The sequence below is a fragment of the Pholcus phalangioides genome, unplaced genomic scaffold, assembly GCF_987345545.1.
Source record: "Pholcus phalangioides strain wild (caught in Gottingen) unplaced genomic scaffold, Ppha-v1.0 ptg000014l_1, whole genome shotgun sequence".
NCBI classification, from domain to species: Eukaryota; Metazoa; Arthropoda; class Arachnida; order Araneae; family Pholcidae; genus Pholcus; species Pholcus phalangioides.
In genome coordinates, this window is record NW_028301607.1 from 21,000,001 (window position 1) to 21,017,563 (window position 17,563).

At 36.2% G+C, this 17,563-nt stretch overlaps 1 protein-coding gene across 4 annotated transcripts in view; it reads right to left on the minus strand.

Annotated features, from left to right (window-relative positions):
- The window catches only part of Vps13D (vacuolar protein sorting 13D), a 561,523-nt gene that overhangs the window by 61,097 nt on the left and 482,863 nt on the right, over positions 1–17,563 (minus strand). For all 4 annotated transcript variants that reach the window (XM_089241869.1, XM_089241867.1, XM_089241868.1 and 1 more), the window contains exon 68: positions 12,431–12,609. In XM_089241869.1, coding sequence (XP_089097995.1) covers positions 12,431–12,609 — 179 coding nt within the window. The remainder of the gene's footprint in view (positions 1–12,430; positions 12,610–17,563) is intronic.

Genomic DNA, 17,563 nt, shown 5'->3' on the forward strand with positions numbered 1-17,563 from the left:
TTTTGTACTTAAACAGAAATTTGCTTTATATTTATGTTTCTAAAAAAAATTTAAAATCTGCATTTTTGACAAAAAAAATTAAATTTTAGGCCCATGCCGGGAGACCTAAATATTTTTCAATTATACGAAATTTTTTTTAGTAAATATGTGACCATAGTGACAACTTTTTATCGACTTGAAATTTTGAATTTCGAAAAAAAGTTTTCCGTGATACGCCCTAATATGTAGTCACGTACATGCAGGACCGTAACTAGGATTTTTGCCACCCCACCAATTTAAAATTTGATAATTTTATAAAATGATGTTCTTTGTTCCCCTAGAACTTGTCGTCCCCCTAAATTTTTAGGCCTGGGTAATTGTCCTCTTTGCCCCCTCTCTAGTTCCGGCCCTGAATGTATACTTTACAATTAAGCCACATGTACTCTTTATAATTAGTAATGTATTGCACTGCATTGAAAACTTTTTTTGTTTCTCAAATTATTTTTTTCACATTATCTGTATATGTATGCAGTACAAAATAATGCTCTATCAATGCAACATTTACATAAAGAGATTGCACAATAAGCTTAAGTGATGTCCTGACAAAGTTGAATATCATCATTTAAGTTTAGCAGTTGCTATTGCCAATGGTTTTTGCCAGGGCTGTCTTAAAAGCATCATCGACCACAGGGCCAAGTGGTTTTTCTGAGGCCCTACCTTTCAAATTCTAGGAAATTTCAACCGGTTCTCATTTTTGTGAGGCCCTCTTCTCCTGAGGTGCCCGGGTGGGACCATACATTAAGATGGCACTGGTTTTTGCAAATTGTGTGAAAATTCACTCTTCTTCCAATATCAGAGGTCAGCGCCCAACCCAAATTTGGGCCCACTTTCAGGGCCCTTCACAAAATTCTAGATCTAAAAAATGAACCCTTTGAAAAATTCCAGATCTGAAGAACGAACCCTTCACAAAATTCTGGACATTAAAAGCAGACCTTCACAAAATAAAAATTAATGAAACCATAGATTTGGAATTTCATTTCTTTTATGTAGATTAACTATATTACTTCGCTTCCCGCAAAATTACTTATTTTTCACAAAATTTTTGATCGTTTTCACAAAAATTAAGGGAAATTTTAACAAAATTCCCTTAAATTTATTCCTACAAAAATGTCTGGACACATGCCTGAATATTACTCTAATTTAAAAGGTGTATAAATTTCTATGATAAAGTTATAAAATGTATATTTTTTATTCAAATATATTCTAATTTAAAAGCTACAATAGATTTGAAAGGTAGTAGATTTAAAAGAAAGTAGATGGCAGCATGAATATCCACGCACTTTTTAGTGCCCATCCCCCTTCAACCAAAGGGTATTTGATATGGCACATGATGGGAAGCGGCCAAAGAGGAAAGTAGAATAAAGAGCTCTCTACAATGAAAACTGCTGCCGAACCTTGACCATATGACCCATATTTTACAGGACTTTTTTTTATCAATGCTTCCAAAAATTTCTTTTCTAATTTATTGAATTAATTTCAAAAATACAAAAAGAAATTCAATGATATTAAGCAGGGCCGCAACTATAGATGCTTGATCATCCGGGGCAAGTACATATTTTGAAGCCCCTTGCAATGTTGAAGAGAGGTTTCAGAATGAAATTTGCACCCCTCGGGTCTAGAGCCCGAGGTACGAGACCCACCTGCACCCCCCAGTTGCGGCCCTGGTATTAAGTCAGTATCAACTGACTTAATTAGTTATTCAAATATTAAGAAGTGAAACATGAAGAAGTGCCAGCTGAAACAAAATCGTTGACGTCGAAGACACCATTTGTAGAGAAGGTAAGCATTATGTCTATCATTGTTAGTTTTTTAGTAATTTTTTAGTAATTGTTAGATTTTTTACCATCATTCTTTTATTTCAATTTATAAATCTCCTTCCGTTTCTGCTGGGCTGTGATCTGTAGTAGGCCCCCTGTATAGTGAATTTACAGTGTGAAAGAAAGGTAAGGGTCGGCCCGGGGCTAGAACCGTAGGTGCCAGAACCTGGGGACTGAGGTTATTTGTGAGCTCCCCAATAAATTTTGGGTGAGCCCCCCCCCCTGCCGCATTAAGGCTAAAGTCCTGTCAGCCCTACCGTGGTGGGACCACGAAACTGGACCCATGAGCTATCAAAGCAGAATTTTTTATGGGGTTCTGTTGTAAATTTTTGTGTAAAATTATATATATTCTATATAAAACATTTTTTTGTATAAAAATTGAACAGTGATTGAATTCTGTCAGCTCCTCTCTGCATGCAAGGGGGGAGCATGTTTAAAATTGTTCAAAGGATGCATATAATCAATCAAACACAAACATGGAAATGTATTACTCATTCGATATTACTCACTGGTCTTGGCACACTCTATTCCATAGTGTTAATATACAGGGTGGTCAAAAAGTCTGTAGAAACTTTAAAAATGAATACAAACCAAAATAAAAACAGTTTGCAGGGTCACGCGAATATTTTTAACAGGAAAAAACAACCGATAGGTGGCGCTGGTACGAGCCACTTCGGTGGAAATATGCAAATGAGACGGCTATAAGAACTTGCGTTCTTAATCCTTAACCAGTTCACCATTGTAAACTGTGTATGTGGACCTGCTGCACTCTGCTATTGCTGGATTTGTGACTCGACTGCAATGTGTTATTCCCTGTGGTGGTGGTGGTCATGTTGAACACACTGCTGTAATAAACGATTTGGAGGCATTCTGTTCGTTCTTTGCGTATCTTTTCTTTCACTTGTGTACATCAGCACCATCTATCAGTTGTTTTTGAGTTTTTTCCTGTCTTAAAAAAATTCCTGTGACCTAGCGATGCTAACCCTGCAAACAGTTTTTTTTTGCTATTTTTGCAGTTTTTATGAATTTTTAAAGTTTCTGCAGACTTTTTGCCCACCCTGTATTTCATCGATAACAATAAATCATGCAGAATAATAAGCACTTTTCTCTCGATCCTTGAATATCATTAGATTAGGATTTCATTGTTTTTATGATATTTTATTATTTTAAATGAAAGTTATAATTCTAAATAAATTGAAAAACAATTAGAAAGGTGACTGATAACCTTTCCTTATATAATCAGTCATAAACTAGTCAGAAGTGTGTGTTGTGCCTTAGACGAAACTTGTTTTAGATTAATCACAATTATCTATAATCCTGCAATAAGAGATTATTCCACTTGATTAACATAAAACATGCCATTATCATGTGTTTTAATCTGTTGAAAATAATGTTAAACTACCATGCTGCAAACATGGTTAAAAATGGTAATTTTTTACAATTCATAATATATAGTACTTTTAATGTATATAATTTTCTGATATATAATTTCTAATATATAATGTATATTTTCTTCCAGTGATCATCGTATCGTCAGATTTCACTGTAACTTTTCCTCGGGTAAGGTTGATAACAAAAGATTGGTTCCTTGTTTTCGGAGAACTAACTTTGATGTTTTGCGAAGAAGGTTAGCGGAAGTTTTCAAAGACCGGTTGGAATCAGTAGGGGTGGTAAGTCAATGGGAAGAATTTAGTACGAAGCTGTCCTCTGTTTTGCACGACGTCATACCCTTTGTTCGAAAAAAGCGTGTTTGTACATCACACCCTCTATGGTTCACGGATAGCGTGCGGAACCTTTATCTTGAAAAGAAAAGAGCATTCAGAGAGTATAAAAGTGGACGAGGTGACCTATCATTGTTTACTGATAAAAGAAGACTGTTGAAGAAAGCGATAAGGGATAGTAAAAAGCAAGTTGAATCTAGGTTGGCAGATAACATTGGCTCTGACCCAAAATCATTTTTTCGATACGTCAATAATGGATGTAAGGGGACAGTTGGCCCCCTCTCGATAGGAGGCTCAAAAGTAGAGAGCAATGTAGGCATGTGTAGTGCTTTCAATGACTTTTTCGCGTCGGTTTTTAATGGAGATAATGATATTCGATATACGGGTGTTGCATGGGGTAATAAAACGCTCAACGATATTCAAGTGGAAGACGTGGAGGTCCTAAATCTTCTAAGAAATGTATGTGCAAGCAAAGCACCAGGACCAGATGATATCTATCCCAGGGTTCTCAGGGAAGGTGCTAATGAATTGTTGGGGCCAGTCGCACAGATATACAGGAGTAGTGTTGCTGAGGGTATCGTCCCGAGAGATTGGAAACTGGCTAACGTTGTTCCGATATTTAAGAAGGGTAGTAGAGAAGTGGTGTCTAATTATCGTCCAGTGAGTTTGACGAGCTCCCTCTCGAAAATTTTGGAAATTATCATCAAAAGGCAGTTTGTGAAGTGGATAGACGAGAATAATGTATTGTCGGATAATCAGCATGGGTTCAGGAAGGGGAAGTCATGTGTAACTAACCTCCTTTGCTTCTATGATTACGTGACTAAGGCTTTGGGTAAGAGCAAAAATGTCGACGTTGTTTACCTTGATTTCCAGAAGGCATTCGATCGGGTCCAACATGGCAAACTCTTGAAGCGTTTACACGAGATTGGAATAGGGGGCAACTTGCTGAATTGGATAGAATCGTGGTTAAGAGATAGGTCGCAACGAGTTATGGTGAACGGGGAATTCTCTGGTTGGACAGACGTCACAAGTGGAGTTCCTCAGGGAAGTGTCCTTGGCCCCATACTTTTTTCACTTTTTATCGATAAACTCGATCAGGGTATCGATGGAATTACTAGCAAATTCGCAGATGATGTGAAGCTAATGGGGGTAATCGGGAATGAAAGCGATAGGGAGTTGCTCCAGACCAACTTAAACAAGATTGCAGCATGGGCAAATGAATGGAGCATGACGTTTAGCGTAGATAAGTGCATGGTCGCTCATTTTGGTTCGAACAACCAACGGTTCTCTTACGAGTTGAATGGTGTCACTATCCCGGATGCAACTAGAGTCACCGATTTGGGAATTCTCATTGACGAGCGACTTAAGTTTTCTGAACATTGTTCAGCGGTTGTCAAAAAATCGAATAGAATGCTTGGTCTCATTTTCAAAAAGGTCTCTTCGCGTTCTCCTAAAGTCATTCTTCCTCTTTTTCGAGGCTTAGTTCGTCCTGGACTGGAGTATGCTGTAAGGTTTTGGAGACCATACCTACAGAGGGACATAGACTTGGTTGAAGGGGTGCAGAGAAGAGCTACGCGTGTCCTTATTGGCACACAGGGCTTGAGTTATGAAGAAAGACTTCATTTTTTGAATATGTTTACATTGGATGAACGCAGGTGTCGAGGAGATATGATCGAAGTGTTCAAAATTTTCAATGGGATGGATAGGATGGACCATGAACTTTTAGTACACCGCCAATCGACTGCTTTTACAAGGGGACACCAGTATCGATTGGTGAGGGACAATGCAAGGTTATGGTGTCGCAGGGAATTTTTCTCCAATAGGGTTGTTAATAAATGGAATAGCTTACCCCCGGAGGTAGTAAATTGTAACACAATCAGGGCTCGGCACGGGTCACTTTTTTCACTAAAAGTCACTTTTTTAGAAACTGGTCACTTTTATTACGTATTTTCAGGCCCAGGTCACTTTTTCCACTTTTTTAGCAAAAAAACCTCGGTCTCGCGCGCTTTTCTGCTGTCAGTGTTTTTCTTTTCTTCAAGGAGGAACTTTACCTGTTCAATATCGCTAATTTTCTCCCTCCCTTCATTGAACTACTATCGAAGGCATCTTATCTTCCCGGGAGTAAGACGCCTTCATATACCTATCGTGTATTAAGGAGTTCTACCCGGGAGCATACCGTGTGACGTCAGCATAACTTGATTTCAAGGCGCTTGGAAAAAGAAAGCTCCTTGGTTAAAGAATCGTCATTTTATGGAAAAGCCGGTCGGAAAAAAAAAACTAGCATAAAAGGCGTACTTACAACAAAAAATTTCCCCCCCCCCCATACTACCATTCTTTCTTATTTCCCCACGTGCTCACTCGTTCTTTTATTTACATCTTATTTTAAAATTGATCCTTTATTTTATTTGTTTTAAAAAATTTTAGTCCTAAGGGCCGAATTCCTTTCTTGGAGCATCGAGCAAGTTACATTTGTTGTTTGTTCTATTGTTACTTTTGTTAATTTTTTTAAATGTTATTTGAAATGACGATTAGAGAGCCCGTGCAGAAGCTAACTTACGCGCAGCGGGAGAATACCAAAGCGCGTATTAAAGACGCGTATTATTAATACGTATTAAGCGTATTAATACGCTTTGGAGAATACTCTTGTAGCTGGCCAAGGTTAAAGAAGCTCGCATGTATTTTGAATTTACTTACAATAAAAAAAAAATCATCCGATTGAAAATCGCGATCTATCGACAAATAAAATTCGTACTATTTTTCTAACTGGATTTAAATCTGAGCAAGAAACCGTACCCCCAAATTTGATCGAAAGGAGAACTATTTATGAAAAGATCACAGAATCCTGCAATTCAACATTTAGTTTAACACAAGGGTTTCCAAATCAGATGAAAATTTGTCATCAGGCTGATAAAAACTCAGTTAACGTGCATGGGAGCCGTAACTAGAGGCGGATTTAACGATGGGCACACACCGAGCGCGCCTTTGGCCCCTACTTCACATTTTTTTCCTAATTTAAAGGGCCTAATATTAATTTTTTTTATTCCCGGGCCGTAACTTAATTTAGAGCATCTTCACGATACTGATTGTTACTTAATATTGTTGGATTGTTTTCCTTTTTTTTTCTCTCCATGCACGTGCGGGAACCGGTTGTTCCGACGCTGTATGCAAATCGGCGGCGGCGTACTCTCACGGGAGCACGGATATATAGACTGGTTTTTTCTTTATAGGTGAGATGTCTGTTTTTTCCGCATGGATGTATGTCGGGATTCGATTTGTTTCTCCCTTTTGATTGCCGGCCGTATTTTTGATGAACGAAAATGATCTTGTTTTTTGTTTTTGCAACTTTTACGGAAAAAGAGTTCAAAATGAACTTCTGATCATTGTTTTTCTTCAGCTCAGTCGGTGCGCTCTGCCCCCCAACAAATATCGACATCTTGCGCGCCATTCTTGATGTGTAAAAAAATCTTATTTTTAGACCTCGGAAGTTATTAAAACGTTTGTCTCGAGTCTGTTATGACCGCAATAGGAGAGGGCGGGGGTCTGGTTCCACGGGTGTTGAACGAGGAAAGGTGCCGAGTTTACTCATTTTCTGTTAAAAAGAGTGGATACCGGCCCCGAGCGATAGTAAATTTTCGTTCGTACTTGCGACCCGGATTGCTACATACCGTGATCAGATCCAAAAGCGGGGGGGGGGGGGGAGAAAGGCGTTTTTGATGGAATGGTATATTTAAGAAAAGGCAATAAAAATTCCTTTGCAAAATTATCGAATTTCACAGTCAAGGGCCAGTAAAATTACGTTTCCCCTCCATAAAAAACAATTGTATTACGGCCATTGTAAATCGGGTGTCCCGGATGGGGACGAATTCACTATTTTTGTTCGTTGAAAGTTACGGGAGGAGTCAGCGCTAACGTGGCGACTTGTTTTCGCGCTAAAATAGGTAGCCCTGACAGCAGCATCCATAAACTCTGTATCAACCGCATTTATAAACCCCGTATGTTGTTGATTCAATTTTTGTGTTCATTTCATCCTAATTTTCCGTATTTCCCGATATATTTCTATCGATTTTCGCATATTAGGTTAATTCATATTATAAATTATATATTTTTTTGTAATTTTTTATGTGCCCTTCGTCAGCCATCTTGAATTGACTACCGCAAAACGGCGATTCCTTGGCTCGAAAAAAAGTCGCCACGTTGGTGCTTACAAGGTTCATGGGAAATTTACCGGGCAAGGCCGCTGAGTCTCTTTTTCTGTTAAAAATTACGGGGGGAAGGCCAAAATTATACTTTTTCCAGGGGTAGGAACACTGCGCCAAAATTAACATCTTGCGCCATCCTGCTCCAATAGTGGTTTCGTATTTTTCTGCGCCAAATAGCTAATTTTGCTTCGTATGCCCAGAATTTCTTAAAGGTCGCCAAAAATTTTTTGTTCCTGCTTACCGTGAAACGATTCTTTCTAAGAGCGTGTTTTATATATATTCCACTGTACGCCTTATTTAAACTATCGGCCTTTCCATCGTGAAACCGCGATAATATCCGTGATTGTGCAACTGAAGATAGTTTGCAATAGTCTTTCAGCTTTAAAGTGCGCCGCTGTGGTGGTCGAGTGGTCATAATGACGGACTCGTGTCGCGGGGACCCGGGTTCGAGCCCCATCGTCACCACAGTGGTGGTCGGCTGAAGTGGGTTTTCTGTGGTTCCCAACTTCAAGGCGCAAATGCAAGCCGATCTCTCCGTTAAAAAGTCTCGCCACAGAGAGCGACAGTCCTACAAACAGTATAAATATTCAGTCATTACACTACACTCACTTCACTTCTGAGATATAGATGGCAGCACTAAAAAATCATACACAACACTAAATACGCACTCAGACTGTTAGGTACACATACTTACACTTCCGGCACAACTCACTAGGTAGTAAATTGCCCATGGCGATAGACCTGAGTTGTGCTCGGCTTCAAAAAAAAAAAAAAAAAGCTTTAAAGTGCAAATGCGAGTCAGTTGCCGTTTAAAAAAAAGTCGCCACTGGAAGCAGCAGAAATTACGAATGTTAATTTAGAAACTGCCGAATAACGAGTGTCAGATCACCAATCTCGCCAAATAATAAGTACTTAATCGCCAAAGGTCGTGTTGATTCTTCCGAAATTCTCCCCCCTTTTGCAACAATTTCTTTCCGAGTATAAAAAAGTTATAGAAAATTTTTTGCTCATTTGAAGTGCTGCTGTTCAAGACAGCAAATAGTGCCCTCAGTAAGCAAAAATCATCTTAAATAGACTGGTGTGAAAAATTTTATGACAGCCTCTCTTTCAAACGATGTGTCAAAAGCCTGAAACACCAAAAACAAGCTGATGAAAAGATTTTTGATAACAAAAGACAGTGCAGTTTTATTTTGAAAAGGGAGGAGGGTTAACGAAAATATTCTTGTTAATTTCCCTGCTCCAATAAATATCTGCTGAATTTGCTGCTCCAAAACTGCTCAGAATCCTGAATTTTGCTGCTCCGAAATGGACTTTGTCACTTCCCACCCCTGTGTTTCTGGGTAAAGGAGTAAATGTGTTTTTTTTTGCAGGGGTGTATGCATGGCCCCCACATCCTGAAGCAGGGCCCCTAGGCTGGGATCTTTTACGGGCCCCCTGACCAGACTTTCACGGGGCCCCCCTTTATGATGAATTTATAGCGTGAAAAAACAAAAAAATTATTAAAATCCTCCCGGGCCCCAGGGCTGGAGCCTTGTCAGCCCACCCTTTGTGGGGGCCATGGGTGTATGTTGTGTGTAAAAAAAGGGAAAATATATATTTTTACAAATTTCAAAACTGGTTTATTTTTTCCCTCACCCAAGGACAGTATTATTTTGGTGCCCCCGCCTGTAAAATAGTACTCGCCCACTTTTCCCAGTCCAGCCATAGGTGGAGATACACTTGAAGGTCTTAGGGGTGTGGCACGATGACAATTGATATACATCATATACATGTATACATCAGTAGGCTCTGCCATTGACGCTGGGGGGGGGGGAGGGTGGATTGCCCCTCCCTCAACATATAATAATTAAAATAATTTAGTTAATTTAATAATTTGAATACTTTATTCAATTTAATAATTTAAATGATTTATAATTCAGTAATTTAAGTAATTTTTTAATTTAATAATTTAAAATGTTAAAAATTTAATTTTATGGTTTTTAATCATTAAGTAAATTTCTTAAAATTTGTTGGAACATATTATACAAACCTAGGTATGTAAATCAAATTTGTACTAGTTAAAAAAAGTTTGAGTACATTTTGTATACTGTCATTCATAGCATAACATGAATGAAAAATCCACTGGAATGTAGATGGGACAAATTCTCTCATCAAATTTTGTGTTATTTCATTTTTTTCCCTTCTTTGAATGTGAAAAATTTTTCCCGCTTTGAAGTTTTTCCTGCTTAAATTGATTTTAAGATGGGTTGTGCAAAGCAACATGGGGGAAGGCATTGCTGCTGTTACTTAAAAGGGATGTAATGTAGTTATTCTCTCACTCATAGTTGTTGATAAATTTGATAAGTTATTCAAAACTTTTCTGGTTAGCAGAATGCGTTTGAGTTTGATTTAATTATTTCTATCTATTATGTAAAAAAAGCAATTTCAATGAGTTCTATTGAAATGCAAAGTTAAAACTAAATTCAATTTCAATTCATTCAATTTGGTAATAAAAATTCATTGTCCATTTGGTCTCTCTCTCTAAAAAATTTTGGTCACTATTTGGTCACTTTTAAACATTTCGGTCACTATTTGGTCACTTTTTCAAACATTTTGGTCACTATTTTCACTAATTTTGAGGCCATGATCCGTGCTGACCCCTGCACAATTGACACGTTTAAAAAGAAATACGATAAACATGTTGGGGTAAATCGAGAAGCTATCCATTCTTAGAATAAGACAACCATAAGTAATCTTTATGGGCATCGTATAATATTTTATCATGTGTATATATTGTTTGTAATTTGTGTTAATTGCATTTTTAATTGGGTTGCTGTATTTTTGAAACATATGACAACCATATTTTTATGGGCATCTTTTTATCAGCCACCTCGTTGGGCATTTTGCCTGTTGTGGCGTTGTATTTGTATTTGTATTTGTATTTGTATAAGGTTCATGCATTGAAAGGTTAAGCTCTAAGTGTGATTTGCACAGCTGGTTTCTACTTTTTATCAGCAGCTCTTTTTTCACTGAGTAAAAAGGACCAATTCAACTATTGTAAATTGTATGTGTTCAAAAAAAAAGAAAAAAAAACAGGCAACAAAACCATCTAGAGTTGCCATGGTGCCGCAGGCTTCGCATTGGACACCAGTTTTTTCCCTACAATTTCAACAATGGGACGCAAATCACAGGGAGGAAGAACAGATACAAGAAATGGCAGGAAGATGACAACGACATTTGGTTACAGATGTCTTTTTTTTTAGCCAAATACTGTTTTTTCATTCCCAGGTCTAATTAGGTAGTGCCAGACATTTTTGGATGTGCAAGCTTTTCATTGATTAATAGGTGCCTTGGAAAGAGGGGGAGAACTTTTACTGCTGGTTAGTGCATAAAAGAAGCGAAAAAATCACTCAAATCAATAGTGATTTAAAATTCTTTTTTTTTTAAAGCAAACTTAAAAAAGCACTTTCAGTGCAATATATGAGCTATTTTTAAATGGTGATTGGTGTTTCTGAGCAATACCGTGGAAATGATTGGCATTGCTCTAGCAACACGAGCAGATATCTTCCAGCGTCCCTGCCAGTTCATCATGGCGACTTATAAATTGGTATTGGCACCTAAAATTTTCTTTGTGATGTTAGTAAATTGGAGTCTGAGAACAGCATAAAATCATCAGAATTTATACCAGCCAACATAAAAGAGGTTCACTATGGCCTGGAAAAATCAAAAGAAACATTATTTTCTCGAGTAAAAAGTTTTTTGGGTCCCAAAAATTTGTTCTGATGCTTGGATATTTTTGTGATTTCTCAAGCCTTGATTCACTAATTAATTTTTTTTCTGGGAAAAAAGTATGTCTTATATAAAAAATTTCTCTGCTGCCCTAAAAATTTTCATGAAAAAAGAGACACTTTAAAAAGAAATGTACATGTGAAGCAATATCTTCACATTAAGCAGAAAACATTAGTGCTGGCCACATAGTGGAAAGGATATGACCTTAGAATGAGTTAGGCAAAAGTTGCCTTCTAAAACTAATGGAATCGCAAGAAGTTCCAATACCTAATATTTACAGTAGGAAGGAATAGATGAAAAGAAAGGCAAAATTGAAGTGTGCAGCCAATAATATTAAATTTTTGAAGCAAGAAAGTAAAACCAACATGACTGAGTTCAACTTTTTGCAAAGAAATAAGAGTAATTTAGGATTTGAGTGTATTTCTATTGAAAAAAACAACTGTCATATATATATATATACACACACATCACACATTTTTTTATGGGCATCTTTTTTCAGCCAACTCGTAATAAAAAAAATTGTTTTGCAGCTCTATTAGTTTACACACAGCATTGCCTCAAGGTCAAACTTTAATTTTCTGTACCACACTTACCCTGGTTGACCGTAATCGCAATTGTTCTCCAAATTTCACATTAGGAGAGAGAATATTCTGAATTAATTTCTCAGACAATATTCTTGCCTTACATCTCTAATGAAGATATATTCTGAAGAATTAATAAGCATATTCAAACATTGTTTTAAAAAATTTCCCCTCTATAAATGAAAATTTATGGTATATGCAACTGATAGGTGCATTGCACCTGTTCCAGTAGCTTTATGATCATGCCCGAAGTTAAATGTGAATAAGTTTTCAAACACAATCAACCAAAGATAAAAATTATATACCTTCTGTTTCAAATCTGTGATTTTAATAACTCGTGTGGGTCCGTCTGGAACAATACTAACACACAGGACACCAGAACCTTCCCTCAGTTTCTTGCGACTTACTGCTTGGTCGATAGGAATTCCTTCTGCAATCATAATTGGTGAGTATTTTGCTATTGGACCAAGAACAACAGAGCTTCCTATTGCACATAAAATATATTTTGCATTAGATACGAGAACACATCTTATGTTAATATGTATTTAGAAATATTACTTGCTTTTATGAAATCTGGCAAAATAAAAAATAATTCTTATGTTTCACAAATAAATGAATAATTTATTTAACTGTTTAACTGCCAATGGAACATGGTTAATATTTGCAAAAATACGAGATAAAAATTCAAACATTCCCTATTTTTTTAACGTATATACAGTACATTCAAAGTATTTTTTAAATAAGTTCGGAAACTTCAAGTTAATATAAATTTTTTTGACAAAATTTTGAAATTTGAGATTTTTTAGCATTTTTGCTGTATTTCTACCAAAATTTGCTAAAATTTCAGTTTTGAAGTAAATTGAAAATTATTCCATGTTCCTTTATTACTGAATATATCAATTAAATCAATTGTAATCAATCAGTTTCTTTGTACTATTACACATGCATTTAAAAATGCATGTTCAAATCTATGTACAGCAACCTCAAATCTAGGAAAAAATACAATGAAGAAATGTGTGGTGTTGTTGTAATGGGTAAACCTCCCAGAAGTTATGGGCACAACTAAATATAAATAACTGGTGGTAGAAGTTCTTCAGCAATACATAAAGAATTATGAGAAACGGATCGACGTGCACATTTTCCCATGTCTACAATGCAAGAATGACATACCGTGTGCCAAAATAAACTGTAGCGACCTCTACTTGAACTTTTACTGATTGCGGAAAAATGATGACGTCGTGCTTTGCAATTCTCTAGTGCGAATGTTTGTTACCTAGCAACGCAAGTTGCGATAAAATCGAATGTTTTTCTTCGCAGTCGGCAAGCAACCATTGTTATGTGATGTCCTTCATTTCTATGTGTCTACCAAATTAAACATGTATTATTTAAAACCTTCTGATTGTTATTATCATTAATAATGGAGCTCAACAACCGGTCCTACAAATAGGCGCCTACACACCAGTGTCCTGCATCGGTTCCTACACAGGTGCCTAAAAACATTAAATAAGTCAGCTAAGTGAAAAATTAGTTCTTCGAGAGTTTTTCCATATGATCATGAACATTATAAATAAATCATGATTTATCTATAAATATTTTTTTTTAGGATAAATAGAAAAAGTACATGCTTTGAATTGGTGATATGAAATACTAAATTGCTTATTATGATACTCCAGAAATATCGCCAGAAAGACCAGAACACAAATATAAATTACAGGTAGCATCAATTTCTATTTATGGAACATTGTAGGAAACAAAAAAATTACTTTCTTGAAATTTAAATTGGATTTATGAATAGACATGTAAAACAACCCAGAATACTTAATTTCAGAACAAAAAGTAACTCTGTTGATAGTTCAGCATTTAAACAGTAAGGAAAAAGGTAAATCAATTTAAAAACTATCCTGACACATCAGAAACACAAACTTTTAAAAAAAATAAAAAGTTTCAACTCAGTTCACATTCTCTAATAAAAAATTTGTGCTTAACATCAGGACATTAATTTAACATTTACTCAAACTTCTATACCATGAATATTTGATATGTCAAAGTAATTTTATTTTAATATTTTGTGCAATATATATAAAATTGATTTTCTGTGTGTGTTCTCTATACAAATCTACAATTTTAAATCGATCGTCACCAAATTTTGCATATATGCTAAATGGGACCCGACTTGAACGATAGGCTGCTTTAAAAATTCATCAGAGCTGGGCAAGTGCCCCTAATGGGCAAAAAACTGTCGGGCAACAATGGTTTCTGGAACCCCAACAATCACTTTTGGAATGTTTACTTTGGCTACCGTGGTTCCCTGGCAATGCGTTTCAGATGTGCATATGCCTTTACAACGGTTTGTCACTTCTTTAATCCTGTTAGTATATGTATAATAGTTTATGCCTTTATAATGGTTGGCCACATTTTCAATACTCCCAGTAATGAGGCTTTTCGAATAGACGTCATAATCATCATCAGCATCGCTTTGAGAGTCAGGAAAAGGGTGATCCTCATAGAAAACAGTGTTAAAATTGCAGATTTTACTGTAGAAATACGGAAATTTGGTGGGGTTTTCTGTCACATCAATCATTTTAAAAATTGTATAGAATTCTAGATTTTATAAATACTGAGTTCACTTAGAGATAGATATACGAATCCCAAGGGATTAAATATGAAGTTGAATGTCCATGCAATAACACTGATTTCAACTTTTTATTTACATCTTCTCAAGCATGAAAATCAATGTCTCCATATTGTCTTTTGATATTCAACTGCATAAATTCATGTGGGTTAGGATATTTTAAAATTAATTATGGAGGTCCATTTTTGATAGCTGAAACAAGCAGATCTCGATAACTTGAAGTTTGGGAGTATCGAAATACTTAGCGGCCGTTAAAAAAGAAAAAAATATATATTAATTTCTACATTTCTTTAAATCTAGATTTGATTATTTCATGAGTCGCGCAGGAAGTCGCCACATTGGTTAACTTAGACATGGTTTGCATGCCCCCCAAAGAAAAAGGGAGACATCACGTGATCCAAAAAGCCTTATTAAAGAAACCCAGGGAAGCACCGGGTATTATAGCTAGTTTTCTATAAATGAAAGCTCTGTAACTAACTTAAAGTAATAGCAATACAGCGATGGCTCGGCTTATGAATTTTTTGGCTAAAGAAGATTTTTTCAGATGTATACCTTGGCTAACAAACATTTTAGTTGACATGGACGCTTGCACTAACATTAAACAGCCATGTCGTCAGCTAAATTTTTGAGTAAATCATAATTGACCTAATGACTAACTCTTTCTTACTTAAGCAATATTAGTTTATTTCCACCTCAGAATCACTTTTCAGATTTCCTTCTTGTCTTTCAGAAAGATTTTCAACTATTTCACGTAAAATTAATGATTAAACTAAGAGAAAAATGCATTAAAAAAGAAAGCTTTAGATTTGAATAGTTTCAGTGCACACGGCAGTACTCCTAATACAAAATTTAAACAGCTTGGATATTATTACAGTGAAACTTCCATAGACGGCCACCTCTATTTCTCTGGCCAACTTTCCTTCGTACAAGTTTTTCCTCAGAACAGAGAATAGGCTCCATAGACATAATACAAAGATCACCTATATTCTGTGGCCACCTTTGCATGCGGTAAGCAGCCAACCTGTCAGTGGAAACTTCCCTATAGATAAGAGTTTAAAAAACAAGTATTTAAATGCGTTTTTTCTTCCCAATGCATTTACAGCTGGTGTAGTTTCTTTCATAATATTCTAATATTCTCTCATAATAAATCTTGCATTACAAAACTTACCGGTTATTGTGGGTCGTACATACGGATGTCTAACATCTAGCAACCCTAGAACCACCCCTCCCCATTTTCTTTGTATCAGTGCTCCTATGACGAAACATTCTTTCTGACACAAGTTCAGTGAGCTCGACCATGCACTATGCAAATGAAGCCGGGTCCAGACCTGCTGCGTGGAACCATACAAAAACGTTTTTAGCCCACAGCATGGGGCGGTTATGACGGAAAACAGGTTTTTACACATTTGGGCATCGAGTAGAGCCAACGCCTTCTATAGCAGAAAGCCTCAGCATGAAGCTCATGATGTCACTGAAGTCACCCATTTCACCTATAGTCATTGAATATACTTGCAAAAAGGTAAAGATTTCGCATATGTCGGTCTACTATATCCAATGGCTACAGGTGAAATGGAAGACTTCAGTGACATCAAAGCTTTGCATGGAGGCTTTCTGTTATAGAAGGTGTTGGTAGAGCGGCAGGTTTAGATGTGGCTTTACAGATTGCCTTTCACGCACACACATAACAGATCGGCTCCGAGTTTTTCTTCTCTTGAACTCTCTTACATGCATATATGAATTCATTATTATGGTAAAGATTGGTGCAATTTTATAAAAATAATAATAAAAAGGAGTAAAACACCACTCACAGACACGATTTTTTAAATTTGATTTTCGTAGTATTGAGAGTGTCTCCTGTAGCTTTGTAGTTCATAGTGGCTGTCCGTAGAAACTACGGACAATCCGTAGCAGTTGGCAATTTAAATACTTAAAGTGAGAGACAACATCTACTACTGTTCAGACTTGAGCAGCCATGTTGTCTGCACAGTTGCCAAAACTCTGGAACTAAATACTTGACTAATAATGTGTTACCAAAAACCGAATTAAATAAATTGTTTGTCCATTAACATAATACTCTAACATGTGAAATGTACTCTACACATAGGTTTGAGCACTTGGGTCATCATTTGATCGTATCATGAAAGCTTCAAGACATTCATATTAGATCTCTGCTGAACTTTCTTCAGCTACAGGTCTCTACTAAAGATTTATTTTTTGGGGGGGGATAGTACAATAAACCTCCGCTCACAGTGCTAGGTTTCATGAAACCACATACCCATAAGTCTACCAAAGATTTCAGGTAACGAATGTGATTCTGGAACAAATTATCTTTATTAGCTGAGGTACCCCTTTATCTGGAAGAATTTGAAAGATACAATCAATCTAAAGTTTAGATACTTTAGATTTTCAACTAATTCATAGATACTTCTAAAGTTTTAATTTCAGTCCTTTTGTGCTTGATATGAGAATGCAAAAGCTGAATTTAAATCTGGATCTCCGTCAGAAAAAATTAGATAAAGATTTTTTGAATCTTAAAATTTCAAAATTGTTCAACTAAAATTTAAAATCTAAATATTTTGAGTAAATGTTTGGTTATATGAAAATTTTGATAGCTTCTCTATGCTATTTGTTTTGCAAGATATTGCTTGTTTATTAAACTAAAATTTTTGCACACCTTGCAAAATTTTTGTAAACAAAGTTACTCTGCACTGGTTTGTCGTTGGCTGAGGGAGACAATTATATTTGATGAATTTAAGATGACATAATTGCTGGATTAAACTCATATAATTATATTTACATTTTAGAT